Source organism: Dioscorea cayenensis, chromosome 2, assembly GCF_009730915.1.
Source record: "Dioscorea cayenensis subsp. rotundata cultivar TDr96_F1 chromosome 2, TDr96_F1_v2_PseudoChromosome.rev07_lg8_w22 25.fasta, whole genome shotgun sequence".
Taxonomy (NCBI): domain Eukaryota; kingdom Viridiplantae; phylum Streptophyta; class Magnoliopsida; order Dioscoreales; family Dioscoreaceae; genus Dioscorea; species Dioscorea cayenensis.
The window spans coordinates 13,584,017-13,599,942 of NC_052472.1; the positions used below are offsets into that span (position 1 = coordinate 13,584,017).

The window sequence follows — 15,926 nt, forward strand, 5'->3', positions numbered from 1 at the left end:
GTCATCATATAAAATTGCTTCCTCTTACATCTATGTCCTGGCATGTACTTCTCTTTACACCAAAAACATAAGTCTTTTTGCCTTCTATCTTCCACCTCCTTGCTAGTCAACTTCTTTGTATGTTTATTAGGAGTACTTCCCCCAACAGAATTCATTCTTCCAAATTTGTTAGACTCCACATTCTTATCTGTATTAAAAAAATATCTAACCATAGCATTAGACAGATGAGAGTTAGCACCACCATCCTTGATTCCATACTTAGATTCAAGAATTCCGCTTTCATCCACAATAATTCTTGAACCTTTGCAAGAGAAAATACTGATTGGAGAGTAGTAGGCTTAAACAATTACACAGATAATTCGATTTCCTCTCTTAACCCCCCCTGAAAATGCCTAACAACTTAAGACTCATTCAAGCCAGACTTGTTGAACAACACATCAAATTCCTCCAAGTAATCCCCCCAAATGAACACACCCTAAGCCTCGATCCAATAAATGACAAAGGTGGAGGATCTTAATGAAATAACAATGAAACTACGTTAATGAATTACTTTTTTTTTCTTATTATTACATTTTCTTCACTCTTATGCCGGGGAAGCTAACAAATTACTCCTTTTCTTATTATTACATTTTCTTTAGTCTTATGTAGGGAAGGCTGATGTGATTTTTAGGCCTAAAGCCAAATTTTAGAATGAGGCATTTAATTATTTAATAAATTTTTTTTTGATTTTTGTACAAACACTAATATAAGATATTGGTGTCACGCCCCGATCTGTGGGCCCATTATGTGAAAATAGCCAAGGCAACCCGAGTAAGGATACACCACTCAATTCTCGAGTTGCTGCAAGATTAACAAAATTCTAGAACGAACAACACTAAATAGAATACACAAAATAGGAAGGACAACGATACACAAGGAAACCAACAATATCATAACATGATGTCAGAGTTTAAAGAAACAAGTTGAATACAAATACATCAAAGATTTCAATAAAAGTGGTCAACATACAAGTCATGCAATTACTACTCATAGGAAAACAAATACACTAGTGGATCCATAATCTTGATACAATGAATTAATGCTAAAAAATAAACATACATAATACTGGAATGAGTGATACGCCCCTTACGTATATGCAAGTACACGGGTCATATAAGTAGTACAATATACCCGAGTGGGTCGAGTAGTCGAATCCACAGGGATTGGTATAGCTCTCAATACTCGTTCAATCTCTTATATCTAACCGGTTCGAAGGATATGGTTGAATTCTAATTTAAAAACAATTAAAGAAGTGCAGAGATAAAGAGAAAAGAGAGAGAGAAAGATAGAGAGAGAGAAGGTTTGGGTTGAAAAGATAGCAGTGGAAAGGACCGTTCCCTAGATCCCCTCGACAAATGTATTGACTAGGCAATGATTACATGTATATCTCCTTGGACCATGGTGACCACCTATGGAAGGTTTGATAATGTACGACCTCATTCAAGGCTCGAAGCAGACTCAACCACTTCCCTAGTGTGAGCCCTAACTAAATGGATCATTCAATCACCATCTAGACAATGGATACCCAACTAAGGTTAACATGCTTCTTGACTACAATTGCAACTACGGGGAACATGCACGCCACATCAATGTTCACATAGATAGCGGAAATTCATACGTCGAGTTTTGCAACATACAAACATCAAGGCAATTAACACAAAGATGAACAATCAAGATAAACAAAAGAGAGATCACAAGAAAACTAAATAACCAAAGCAACTAAATCAATAACAAGTTGAGGTTCATAATCCCGGGCACCGAATGGCGGTTAGCCCCTTATGGTTCTACAATGGATCAAAGAAAAATAACAAGAGAAAGAAATTGTATCCATAAAACTCCCTTCTTGCTTTACAATCCTTGTCGGAGAGTAATCTAGGATGATGTTACTGGCATTCCTCCATTTCCACGATGATCTATCTACTCAGATCTGGCCCTGAATGGTGCCCATCTCAGCCCTAGCCCTTGTCTCCAAAGAAGAGGAAGAAGATGTCCTCAAAACATAAGTTTAGGGCTTAAAAACACCTTTCCAGATACAAGCACGGCCATGCTTTTGACCGTGCTCTTCACTGTGCTTTCCTCCGGCCGTCTTGGAACCTGTTCTCGGTGTGATTGTAGACCAATCTGAAAAGTGCACGGGCATAATAAGCACGCCCTTGCTTGTTGCCCAGTGCTTGAGGAGCATGCTGATGCTAGGAGCTCTGGAACAGTGCTCTTCTCTCTGTGAAAATCCCAATAAAATACATGGGCTGAAGCACGCCGGTGCTCACTGACCGTGCTTCCAAAGCATGATGGTCTAAGGGTAGTGAAATCGTGCTCTTCAGTTTTTCTCAGACTCTAGTGAAGTGCACCGGCATAAACAAGTCCGTGCTTCCGGACATTGTTTATCCTGAAAAGTGCTTTTTAACTCCATTTCACGCCAAAATTCATCTCTATTTGTTCCTTTCAGTGCAAGACCTGATTATCTGCATCATTTAACAAATATACCCCAAGTAGCATCGATTTATAATAAAAGAATGCACAAAAGACAAAATAATCATGCGATAGGGTATATAAAATATCTATATAAAATGCACTCATCAAATACCCCCACACTTGAACATTTACTTGTCCTTAAGCAAAACACTCGGCTCACAAGAAAAGAAAATGAGTGCATGACCTCTGATCTCATAAAGGATAGGAAATTCACAAACAAACAAATGAACACTAGAGACTAGTGTGCTTTTAGCTTGTTCCTTAAGCAAGAGATCACCCATACTCCATATTCCCCATGTGTGTGTGTGAATTTACCCTTAATATGTGCCCCATGAACCTTGGAAGAAAAACTAGCTTAGCTCAAAAGACCTTATTTCCACAAAACTAATTGGGTAGTAGCTTCATACACCCTAGAGGTAGCCCTTTCCCCTGGTAGATCATCAAGTGAACATTGAAGATGCCCAAGATCCGACTATTCAAGGGTGGCTTTCACACTTCTAAGGAGATAACTCTTTCTACCATCTTTCTATACACACTATTTACAAAACATCGATAGGGCATTCAAATGAATTCGACTTTCCGATACACACACCTTTTTTTTTAACAAAGGTAACAAAGGGACTTGGTCTACAAGCTAAAATCCTTCCTAAGGACAAGTAAAACCACAACTAGGGTAAAGTGCAAGAAGAAAGGGGTTTCTGGGACACGAGTGAGACTAACAATTTAAAACAACAAAATAACACTAACTCTAGTGTCACCCTTAGTAATGTGAATCCTTAACAAGAAGTCATAGATCGTCCTAAGTCATGCATCATCACAATCATTACAAAGATAACCCTCCCCCACACTTGAACATTACATTGTCCTTAATGTAACCCATGCAAGCACACACAAAAGAGAAAGAAGGTAGTTGAAGAAAATTGAGGAGAGTTATTAGGGCTTTCCTAGACACGGAGAGTGATGGTGCAGCTCTCAACGTGAACATCTACAACATTCCAAATACAGCATATATCCTGTAAAGCAAGAAGAGTATACACGTGAATCTCAAGAAACACAAAATAAGATAAATTAAAATAAAGTAAAGTGCTGAAATGAAATACAGAAAGCAAATAAGATACACAGTTTAGCAAGGGACTCCCCTTGCTAACTGTACAAGTAGTACAAGTTCAAAAGTAATAAAAAGAACATGAACTGAAATAAAAGACTGAAAAGTAATGATAGAATGATGCTTAGTCAGACTCAGGCTCAGTGGCATTTGGGTTATCAGAATTTGAATTGTCAGTAGCATCGGTGGGCTCATCTCAGGAAGAAGGTCCTCCCTCGCTACCTGAGTCATCTCCACCCTCAGAGTCAGAGGCCTCGGACTCCTCTAACTCCAAATCAGCTGTATCGACCCCCATATGGCACTGTGCGAGGGCTGGAGAAGATGGTGAAGGAGACAATCGGACACCGAGATCCTCATGATGCTCCTGCCCAGCCAATGCCGGTAGAGTGGTGAACTCGATGGCAGTGTGGCGTGGCTGGTAGAAGGTCGAGATGGTATCATCGAAGGAGAGCGAGGAGCTGGAAGGGATGATGGAGAAGTTGGTCCAACAGAGGTAGTGGAACCTGTGACACAGTAGCAGATCCCGTGTGCAGTCCTAATCAGCTACACCATCCTCATGGCCCGGAGGGTTTCCAGTGTGATCGGGGCACTACTGCCCTCAATCCTCATACCGTTGATCCCTCCTCGAAGGCCCATCAGGATTATATTCGCTGCTGGTGCTCAATAGGTGCTAACAGGACTCCAATGACTCACTTGGTGGGGGCTCGATCAGGAGGTTATCATACTCTGGTGTCCTAGTAAATGCCTCATTGTAGAGCTCCAGATGCACTGAAAACTACATCACACTCATCCAATGCATGGAGCCAAACACCTAGAATTGGACGGTGTCGGCTCTGTGGAAATTGATCAACCCGTGCTCGAGCTCGAAAGTCATCAAGATCTCTAATGTCAGCTCTATGTAGGTATTGTCAGTGATGGCAAAGTGCTGGCACCAGGATCCCACTCTCAAGAGACCACAAACCTCCTCAATGAGCCTCACATCATGTAGGATGTCCTTGTTGATCTCTCTGGACTCACCGATGCGTCTGGTGCTCAAATGGTTATACCGAACTAGGGCCTTGTAGGAGTAGCCTAAGAGCTGCTCTCAATCCTGGCCCTCTTTGGCGTAGGAACAAATGTAATAGTCTTCTTCCTCGGCATAATCATGCATAAAAATTTAATAAACAAGTCAGTGATCAGGAGAATCAGTCACAACACGACCATGCTGCATATACAGCATGGGTGTGCTAACTGGAACAGAGCACTGGTGTGCTGCAAGTTTAACTAGGGAAAGACAAAAGCACGCTTGTGCTTGAGAGGTCAGGGCATAGGTGTGATTGCCTGGAAACAACCTAAGGTATAGAAGAGCACAACCGTGCTTTATGCAAAGCACGCTCGTGCTCAATCATCTTCCCAAACAGAATAACGAAAAACAAGCATGGTTTCTAGTCCTATTAGTCATGAATCAAGCATTACAAAGGAAATAACACATGCCAAGGTCACATACAAGAGTTTACAAGCGAGGCACATGTTAGGATTATGCCCTCGAATGCCAACGAGGATACTTGTATTAGGGCATTTCATTTGTATTATACATTCTTATTTAGTAGGCATTTATTTTGATATTCATATAAATCTTGTGATGGCATTATAATTAGTTTTGAATATTATAGTCCATGTGTATTAAGTTAAAACTTCTACTCTTTGTGGAATAAAGAGGAGAGCACTAGAAGGGTTTGGTACTTATACACTTAAATAGTTCGCAAATCGGAGAACCTTTAATTGGGCATTAAAGGTTAATAAGGATTTGTATGACATATACTTTGACAAAGAGTGCTAGTTGAACACTATGGAATAGTGGGAGCATATGCCATAAATGCATCATTGGGAATTGGTGTATTCGAACATGACTCGCAACAATCCAATCACATGGGTTTTTACTCTTTAACGATCAATGATTGGGATTGTTGGTTATGATCATATGAGTGGACCTTAGACCTGAGGTATCATGATCACAATGTACTTGTGACGTCTAGTCTGTTACTAGAGTTGTTAGGCTCAGTTCACCTTTTGGTAGGGCCGACCTCGAAGTGCGACTATGTCGGGCAGGTAGCAGTTGTGAGTGATCACCAAAAAGGAATTCGTTCTCTCGGAAGTAAACGAGTCAGTATCCTATGCGACTATAAGTATGTGAGATTAGAAGACCTTAGCCAAGGCAGTCAAACTAATCATGTGGGACATGAAGGATAGTTTGGTAATCTCACCCTACTATAGTTATTTGCATGTGATTGAGTTCAGTGAGTTTGACAATTACCATGGCTCTCACTCGGTTGGGATATAAGAACGAAAGGTTTATACACATATGGTAATCATAATCGGAAAGGTTCGTAATGATCTATTCATTCGTGTTCAATTGGGCTACGACGTGGGGCCACGGGCTGGCTAGGTGTCACCCACGTCCTTTGGTATCCTCCCATTGCCAATCGGAACGAACCTAGGGAGTCACGCTTAAAGGGATAAAGAATCAATCTCGTTTTGAGTACAGGGGTAAAATTATCAATTTATAATTTTACTTCATGGGATGAGTGAAATTGTAAATTAGTCTAGGGTTTTTATCTTAAGTTTAAATTTTGATTTAAATTCGATGGAGTCGAATGGATAATTAAAATTATGAGGACTCAAAGATAAAAGTGGTTTTAGTTAGATTAGGACTCATATTTCTAATAGAACTTCTATGGTAATCTTTATCATATTATGAAGGTTCATATTTTGAATAGGACTTCATAATTGAATGATGTTTATCATATTATGAAGGTTCATATTTCGAATAGAACTCATAATTGAATAATGTTTACCATGTTTTATGAAGTTTCTATAAATATGACTCCTCTCCAACTATAGACTCAACTCAATTAATTCTCTAGTGAGAAAAATCCCCTAGCTCTCTCTTCCTCTCTAACCCTAGCCGCTATTTGGAGAAGAAGAGGAGATTGTCTCTTGATTCCGGCGTGTGATCTAGAGGGCGTGGAACTTTTCGATTCGCGCTAGGAGATCTCGACAATCCGAGAGATAAGTTCAGCAGCATCAAAAAGAAAGAAAATCATTAAGAGGTAATTTTTCTAGGACCTTTTAATTAAATTACGGTGCTCATTAGAACAATTAGAATATATATACTCAAAATATATTATTGCTTCCGCATGCCATTTTAATGTTGTTTGATTTTTGTGATATTACCTAACAGCACATGCTAAAATCAAATTAGAAACAAGAGAAGAGGTCATACCTTTGCTCGAAGAAGAGAAAGAGACTGGTGAGAGAAAACCATGAAAAAAAGTTCAAAAGTCCAGCAAGAAAACCAAACCACACATACTGACGTAAGATGGAAAAAGCTTGGGAGGCAAGAAAATGAGATGAAAGACACCAGCGACCAACCATAAAAGGAAAAAACAGAAGAGGAAAGGTAACACACGAGCACACCAGAATAGCATGGCGTGCTTGAGACCGTGCTTAACCCCTTATATAAAAAAAATGCCCTCGAAGGGCACGGTCATGCTTGCGACCATGCTTGAGGCCGTGCTTTTTACTAGAAAAGTTCGCAAAACTCTGGAAGGAAAGCACAACCCTGCAAGGAGCGGTCAGCTCATGCTCATACTAGCACGGTTAACAACACGGGCAAGAACAGGCCCATGCTTGCCATGTTTTCAGAATTTATACAACTCCTAAAAATAGCATGGCCATAAGCATGACTATGCTTAATCTGGAAAAATTGAGAAGCTGCAGACACAACACAAAACACTCCAGAACAACCACAAAGAAAATGAGCAAGCTTTTGGCACAACAACCCACCTCAACAAGAGAACAAGAAATGAAAACCTCCCACAGAATGATTAACAAGCCCGACTAAACACCCATCCAAAATAAAAATAAAAACAAAGCCACACAAGACAAGTCTTAAAACAAAAACTCAAACCCTTGGGTTACCTCCCAAGAAGCGCTTGTTTAACATCACTAGATTGACGTACCCTCCAACACTTAAGGAGGATCATGGAATCGACTTTCCCCCTTATTTCGTGAAGCATGAAAAGAAGAATAAGGTGTTCGTGTTTCAATTAAAGAAATTTCTCCCTTAGTAAATACCATTGGATTTACACAAGATTTGGGAGTGGCAGGTGGGCTCTTTTTCTTCTTGTTGGTGGAGAAGTTCTTCCACCGTTTCTTGCTTTGGCAGACCTTGTGCTGGACCAAGCTAGGTCTTTTCTCTTGTTTACTCCCAAAGTCATCATCGTGGTTGCCATCTTTTAACTCATCAGGAGGATCTTCCTCTTCAAGGATCTCAGACAATTCATCCTTCATCCACGCATACTTCACAAAATCAGGACCATTCGACCATCTTTACATCAATCAAAGCTTGTGAAGTCACCAAGAATGGTCAACCAAGGATTAGAGGGACTTCAACCTTGTCCTCTAAATCTAGAATGATGAAATCCACAAGGGAGATGAATCGATCCACTTTGACTAAAATGTCTACAATGATGCACATAGGGTGGTGAACAGATCGATTGGCAAGTTGTAATGTCATCTTCGTCGGTTTGAGCTCACCGAGCCCCAACTTTTGAAAATTCTTGTAGGACATTAAGTTAATGCTTTCCCCAAGATCAGCAAGTGCTTTCTCATCTATCATTCTCCCAATGGTGCACGGGATGGTGAAATCTCCCAGATCTTTTTCCTTCTTGCGGATTGTGTTGGAGATGATGGCAAAGCATTCCTTACTCAAAGTAACAGTGTCCATCTCCTCTAACTTCATCTTCTTGGTCAACAACTCCTTGGGATACTTGGCATAGTGAGCCATTTGGGCAAGGGCCTTGATAAATTGGACATTTATGTGTAATGTTTTGAACATCTCAAGGAATTTCTTAAACTGCTCATCTTGTTGATCCTTTTTCACCATAGCAGGATAGGGAAACTTGGGTTGATACTCAGGTACACTCATTTTTTCCTTGATTTTCCCTTTTTCAACATCCTCAACATCTAAAACAAGATGTTTATCTACAATTTCTATCTCTTGAGTTGTAGCAGATGCTCTGTTAGTGTCTCAAACTATAGGTGGTGCCAAATCTTTACCACGTCTTAGTTTGATAGCCTTGCGGGATTCTCGTGAGTTGACCTCGGTGTTGCTTGGAAGTGATCCTTACGGACGTTCACCAAGTGTCTTGGCAATTTGTGCTACTTGGTGTTCAAAATTTTGTTGAGTCACTTGCTAATTCCTCATCAACTCTTCATGACTCGTGAGACAGACATTATTCACTTGAATGTAGCTTGCTAACAAGGTTTTAAGACTCAGCCCTTTTCTTTCTTGAAGCAATTGCCTAGGAGGTATAGCTTGAGGGTGTGACTGATGGAACTATCCTTGTGGTCCCTTCCTTGATTGGCTCCAAGAGAAATTTGGGTGGTTTCTTCACCCAAGATTGTAGGTACCACTGTAAGGATTATTCTAAAACCTGTTATTCTGACCCACGTAGTCAACCTGTTCTGTACTAGAATTACCATCAGATGGAGAACAACTAGGCCCTACTTGGCTGCCCCAAGATTCGCAACTCATGATTGGCGCTTGAGGTTGTACTTGCATTGTATCCAACCTTTTTGATATAGCCTCTACTTATGCAGCCAATGTAGTCAGTGCATCAACCTCATAAATACTAATGGCTTTCACTAGTTTGTTTCTCTCAGAGTTCCATTGATAACCATTAGGAGCCATGCCTTCAATCAAAGCTTGAGCGCCATTAGGGCTCTCTACACAAAAACCCCCAGCTATTGCATCTAACATCTGCTTTGTCGCTATATTCAACCCATTATAAAAAAATTTGGATTAGCATCCATTCGATAATTCCATGTTGGGGACATTTTCTTAACAACTCCTTGTACCATTCCCATGTATCATACAAGGTTTCAAAGTCCATTTGCCAAAAAGAGAAAATGTGACTTCTCGACTTCATGATCTTCACTGGAGGGAAATAGCGAGTAAGGAACTTCTTGAGCAATTGTGCCCATGTTGTGATCGACCCCTGTGGCAAGGAACTTAGCCATTACTTTACCCTTCCTCGAATTGAGAATGGAAAGAGTTGAAGATGGACTGCATCCTCAAATACATTATTCAACTTAAAGGTGTCACAGATTTTCAAGAAACTAGACAAACGAGCATATTGGTCCTCATCTTGAAACCCATCAAACTGACAGATTGCTGCACCATCTGAATAAAATTGAGCTTCATTTTGAAGTTGTTCACTGTCATAGGAGAGCGAACAATACTGGACCTTGTTCCCTCCAAGTTCGGCCTTGCATAATTTGAGATACTGTAAGGGTTTTGGCCATGTTTTCGTCCTGATTAACCTCAATACTTATCTCCATCGAACTTGTGTCACTAATATTCACTTTTCTTATTCTTCTATACAAAGTTCTTTCAATGTCAAGATCAGTGCTTGCAAGTGGAGATGAGGAACTTCCTCATGTCATACAAGAGTACTTGAGGAAAAAGTCAAGAAAAACAAAAATTAAAACCGAAAGAGAAATCAATGAATGAAATATATACAAAAATAAAGAAAATGGCTAGATTACTAAAAATGTAAACTTTCTAAAGAGTTGCCAGTCCCCGACAATGGCGCCAAAACTTGGTACGCACCTTGCGTATCCACAAGTGCACGAGTCGTATAAGTAGTATAATGTACCCTAGTGGGTTGGGTAGTTGAATCCACAGGGACTGGTATATCTCTCAATACACGCTCAATATCTAATATGTAACCGATTTGAAGGATTTGGTTGAATTCTAATTTAAAAACAATTAAAGAAGCACGGAGATAAAGAGAAGAGAGAGAGAGAGAGAGAGACAAGGTTCGGGTTGAAAAGACTACAGTGGAAAGGACAGTGCCCCAGATTAATCCCCTCGATAAATGAATTGACTAAGTAGTAATTACATGTACATCTTCTTTGACCGTGGTGACCACCTATGGAGGATTTGATAACGTATGACCTCACTCAAATGTGGGAGAAGACTCAACCTCTTCCCTAGTGTGTGCCTAGCAAAATGGATCATTTAATTACCATCTAGATATCGGATACCTAACTAAGGTTTACATGCTTCTTAACTGCAATTACAACTATGGAGAACATGCACGCCATATCAATGCTCACGCAGATAGCAGCAATTCCAACGTCAAGTTTTGTAACATACAAACATCAAGGCAATTAACACAAAGATATATAATCCAGATAAACAACAGGGAGATCACAAGAAATTCATTAACAAAAGCAACTAAATCAATACATGACAAGTCAAGGTTCATAATCCAGAGCACTGACTGGTGGTTAGCCCCTCATGGTTCTTCAACACGTCAAAGAAAAGCAACAAGAGAAAGAAATGCTATTTATAAAACTTCCTTCTTTCTTTACAATACTTGTCAGAGAGCAATCTATGATGATGTTACTAGCATTCCTCTATTTCAGCAATGATCTATCCACTCAGATCCGGCCTTGAATGGTACCTAGCTTTGCCCAAGCCCTTGTCTCTAAAGAAAAGGAAGAAGATGCCCTTAAACCATAACTTTAGGGCTTAAAAACACCTTTCCCGATGCAAGCACGGCCGTGCTCTTGATCATGATTTCCTCGGGGTGTCTTGGAACCTGCTCTCGGTGTGATTGTAGCCCAATCTGAAAAGAGCAAGAGTGTAAGCACACCTGTGCTTGTTGCCCATGCTTGAGGAGCATGCTGGTGCTAGGAGCTCTGGAACCGTGTTATTGTCTCTATGAAAGTCCCAGTAAAATGCATGGTCTTAAGCACGCCTGTGCTCACCGACCATGCTTCCAAAGCTCGATGGTGCTAGGGGCAGTGAAACTGTGCTCTTTAGTTTTGCTCAGACTCCAATGAAATGCACGAGCATAAGCATGGCTGTGCTTCCTGATCATCCTTATCCTGAAAAGTACCTTTTAACTCCATTTTACAATAGAATTCGTCTCTATTCATTCCTTTCAATCTAAGACTTGATTATCAGCTTCATTTAATAAATATACTTAAAGTAGCATCGATTTATAATAAAAGAATACACAAAGGACAAGATAATCATGCGATAGGGTATATAAAATATCTATATAAAATGAAGTCATCAATGAGTAAAGAAAGAAAGATGTCTGGCACTTTGTCCCGCTGCAATACTACTGGTTGCTAGACCTGGAAGGAAGAAAGAGGGTGAGTAACTTAGGTCACTCAGTGAGTGGTTTAGCATAATTCTGGTAGAATATACAAAATAATCGATGAACTCAATAAAACCAAGCGATGGTAATATTACTTATAGACTAGAACCTTTCAGCATATATAACAACATATATATATATATATGAGTAAAGAAACCATAAATATCATACAAGAACTATTTTTTGCTCAAATGAGAGTGTCCACAATTCAAAACCTGAGAATTCGGGTAAAATAAGTTTTAATAGCTCTGACACGTAAAATGCGTCATCAAAACAATATTCCAAAAGATATAAAAGCTATCACATGTTGTACCCGGTCCAAATTTTTGGACCTCAAGTCTCTTTAGATTTTTGTGCATGTATTAGGAGTAAATAGTTATTTAGCAGTAGTGACATCCTTGCATGATTTCACAGTGGCTTATGTGTAAAATTCAGCCAAAAAAAGGGCAATTCAGTCATTTGGACCATTTCTTAATTATTCTTTTAGTAGAAGGGCAAACTGGTAAATTGTCATTTCCAAAAAAGAAAAAATGTGAGAGAAAACCTATTTGACTTTTTCTGGTAAATTGCCATTTCTTTCTTTTCTTCTTCTTCAGTAGAATGATTCTTCTTTTTTAGAAAATCTCTGGCGACCAATTCTGGCAAACCAAAGACCAAAAACTCTTCCGCTTGTTGTATTTCATCGTATTTGATTTTTTAAAAACCTAGATCTAACTCATAGAGTATGCTTGATTTATGGGAGATTATGGGCTTAAAATGCCTTTGATCTTATGATTCATTGTTGTTGATGATTGTAAAGAAATTTCATTTTTTGATGATGTAAATTAAAAGAAAATCATTTCTTAAGGTCAAATTTACTGTAGCAGTTCTTAGAGCAATCCTGGTTTTACTATAGTAACGAGATCTTTTTACCAATTCTTGTACTTCTTTGGTCCAAATTGAAGCTATTCATACTTGAAATTCAATAGAACTAGTTATACTCCAGTTTAAGGTCATTTGGGGTCCAAAATGATGTTGTTTTGCCCTAAACCCCTAGTGTTGCATGTTTGACATGTAACATCGCATTCGCATGCATTTTAGTTTTTCATTCTTGTGTTCATTACGTTTTGGATTCCCTGTTTGTGACTAGGTAGAGAAGAATCTTCCAAGGGTATAATAGTATTTGAATTCGTATTTGTATAGACTTAATAATAGTATGTGACTAGGCGAGACGACGAGTTCTGTGAGTAGTTGAATTCGTATTTGTATAGACTTTATAAGAGTATAGTAGTATTTTTTTGTATGTTTTATATTCTATTTCTGATATCAAATCATATTTCATTTTATCTATCAAGAATGAATTTTATTGTAATGGTTAAACCCTAGAATGCTTATACATATTTATTTTGAAAGAAATATACTTTTATGCGTATGTATTTACATTCCAAGTGAATATGGTTTGATGTGTATTTCTATATTTAACTATTGTATGATTGATATCTTGAGTTGGAAATTAGAAATATCTATATTGATTGTATTTGACTTTGATGGTAATTACAAACTTTAGTCCAAGACTATAGTGGGGGTTCCACGGTCTAACCTGATGGGAGGCAGCATGATCAACCCTGTGTTTAACCCTAGTCAAGAGGTGCGTAGAGCCATTAGCAGGGTTCAGGAAGGTGAATACCTTCATTTATGTGAGAAACCTATGGTTACCACACGAGGATCTAAACGGCCAACAACAAGGACGACAACATTTTTGGATTTTAAAAAGTTTAAAAACACCTTGGTCGTCCCGTATCTAGTCGCGACCACGATTAGCTCGGGAATTATTTGAGGCAAGACTATATTTTTAATTATGTTCAATGTGTTTAAAATTTTACTTGCATGTACTATTGATAAATCATGCTTTTATTGTTGAAATTGTCTCCTTCTTTTAGTAAGTTTGTGATAGTAGGTTTGTGTTGAGCCTTACGAGAACTCAAAGATGGGGCATTGTGGGACCTTCTCCTTATTGCCAACATTTCGATCATTAAGTGGCAGTTTAAAATCTCTCTAAAATCTAGCCGTGGTTGCAACTAAGTTTAGAGCCATCAAGGTCTTCATGCCCTTGACGTTGACCCACCGGAAATTCATGTGGTATCCTCGAGTTCCCGATGTTTTTCCAACCAGGGATGTACTTCCCACTTGAAGTGGACAACAATAAATTTTGGTCTTCACGCCACCTTTATAGGCTGGTCGTGAAGACCGCCCACTATAACAAGGAAACTCAATAATATGAAATATGCACATCACACCTAAAGTTCAGATCCAGGACAACATCCTATACCGGGAAAGAAAATTGTTTCCATAAGTATCGATGGCAAAATCACAATAGTATATAAGCATGGTTTAGTAAATCATTCAATCTCAAAATATGAATATGATCATTGGTATCTTCACTCAATTTTCAAGCATTTCATAAAACAACAATAACATGGAAAACCTTTCCAAATAAATCAAAACCTTGGTTCAACACGATAAACCATGAATCACTGTAGTTCATACAAATAGGATACTTAAACAATATATATATTCTATTAGAATTATCCAATCACATAACATACTCACAACTTAGGCAAGAAAAACCTCAACCGAGCTACTCCTCCGCCTAATCCTTGCCTAGCGAAGAGCCCTCACCACCTAACCAATCAAATACATACACAAACAAGAAATAATTATAAGCAAAGAAACACAAGAATAGTGCCTAACAAGACCTAGGGTTAGCTCAAAACTGGGTTCTAAGGTTACCAATTAATTCCTAAAAGTCTGAGCTTTACTGTAAACCAAGGAATCCAAAGGAATGACCAAGTTTTACAGGTGTCCAAGAACTCCTGGCAAGGTTTTGGCTCAATGATACATTTAAGCAAGGAAGCATAACAATGCAAATCATTCTCTCAAGTTCGAGTAACAATAATCAAGAAGAAAAACAAAGATTAATTAATCCAAGCCCTAGTTTATATATTTATCTAACAACAGGGGAGAGCAAGAAGATGCTTACCTTTAGATTGCAAAGAATAAGAAGGATGGATCTTGGGACTCCAAAGTTAGAAGAACAAGGGCTAACAAACCTCTTTTTTTGCTCTAAATAATGCTCAAGGAAGAGGAGGATGAGAGGAGAATAGATGGTGCTAAGAGAGAGAGAGAGAGAGAGTAGGAAACACCATATAAAAGAGGACAAAAGAGCTAAAAATCTTAGCCAGGGAGCACCGTGCGACCGTCATGTGAGCGCGGACACCTTGTAGGTATCCACTGCACCCATATAGTGGGCTTAGGGTCCTATGGGGGTGCACATGGGCACGTCATGTGCTCGCCTCGCGGGTACAACCAACCCGATGGTTGCCTAACAGGTGCGGGCACATAGCTCATCCTACGACCCAAGCAGAGAAGGCGAGTGCGCATGGGCACGCTCTACAGCACGGGTCTGAAAACAAATGAAACACACTCAAATTTACTCTGTCTAAATTACAATGGCAAAAAAAACACGCTTAAACCAAAGTTTGAGTCGACGCACTCAAAAAATACCAAAATATAAGACATTCTACCCTCCTCTCCCCCTTAAAGAAAATTTCCTCCTCGAAATTTTCAGCTTACTTTGTTCCTGGAACATGTGAGGATGGCTTTGCTTTAACGCCACCTTGGGTTCCCAAGTCACTTCCTCCACTAAGTCGATCCTCCAAAACACTTTAACCATCGCGATCACCTTCCAACGTAACATCTTCTCCTGTCGATCAAAAACCTTGATCGCTTGTAAGAAAAAAACTAAATTCTTTTCACAACTCCACCAGAGCGGTCTCAAAAGTGTGTGACAGGTTGGGAAGATACTTCTTCAACATGGAAAGATGGAAAACGTTGTGGATCTTCTCCAACTCTATCAGTAACTCCAAGCGATAAGCTACTGGCGTAATCCTCTCAACAATGGTAAAGGGTCCAATGTACAGGGGATTCAACTTTCCTCTGCTATGGAATCAAATCATCCCATTCCAAGGAGAAATTTTCTAGAACACACGGTCACCCACCTCAAACTATAATTCTCTCCTCTTGGTATTACCATAGCTCTTCTGCCTATCTTG

The 15,926-nt window shown here is 39.3% G+C and overlaps 1 protein-coding gene and 1 non-coding gene across 2 annotated transcripts; one reads left to right on the top strand and one right to left on the bottom strand.

The window, feature by feature from the left end:
• Positions 1–8,024: 8,024 nt before the first annotated feature.
• Positions 8,025–8,585, bottom strand: LOC120272761. Its single transcript, XM_039279583.1, has one exon. It carries the CDS (start codon positions 8,583–8,585, stop codon positions 8,025–8,027), a length of 561 nt encoding a protein of 186 aa, XP_039135517.1.
• Positions 8,586–9,478: 893 nt separating this feature from the next.
• Positions 9,479–9,584, top strand: LOC120281227. Its single transcript, XR_005542519.1, has one exon. It is a non-coding gene; the product is annotated as a small nucleolar RNA R71 (small nucleolar RNA).
• Positions 9,585–15,926: the final 6,342 nt, after the last annotated feature.

Coding starts and splice junctions, on each gene's coding strand:
- LOC120272761 (XM_039279583.1), bottom strand. CDS start 8,585: ATGAGTGTACCTGAGTATCAACCCAAGTTTCCCTATCCTGCTATGGTG.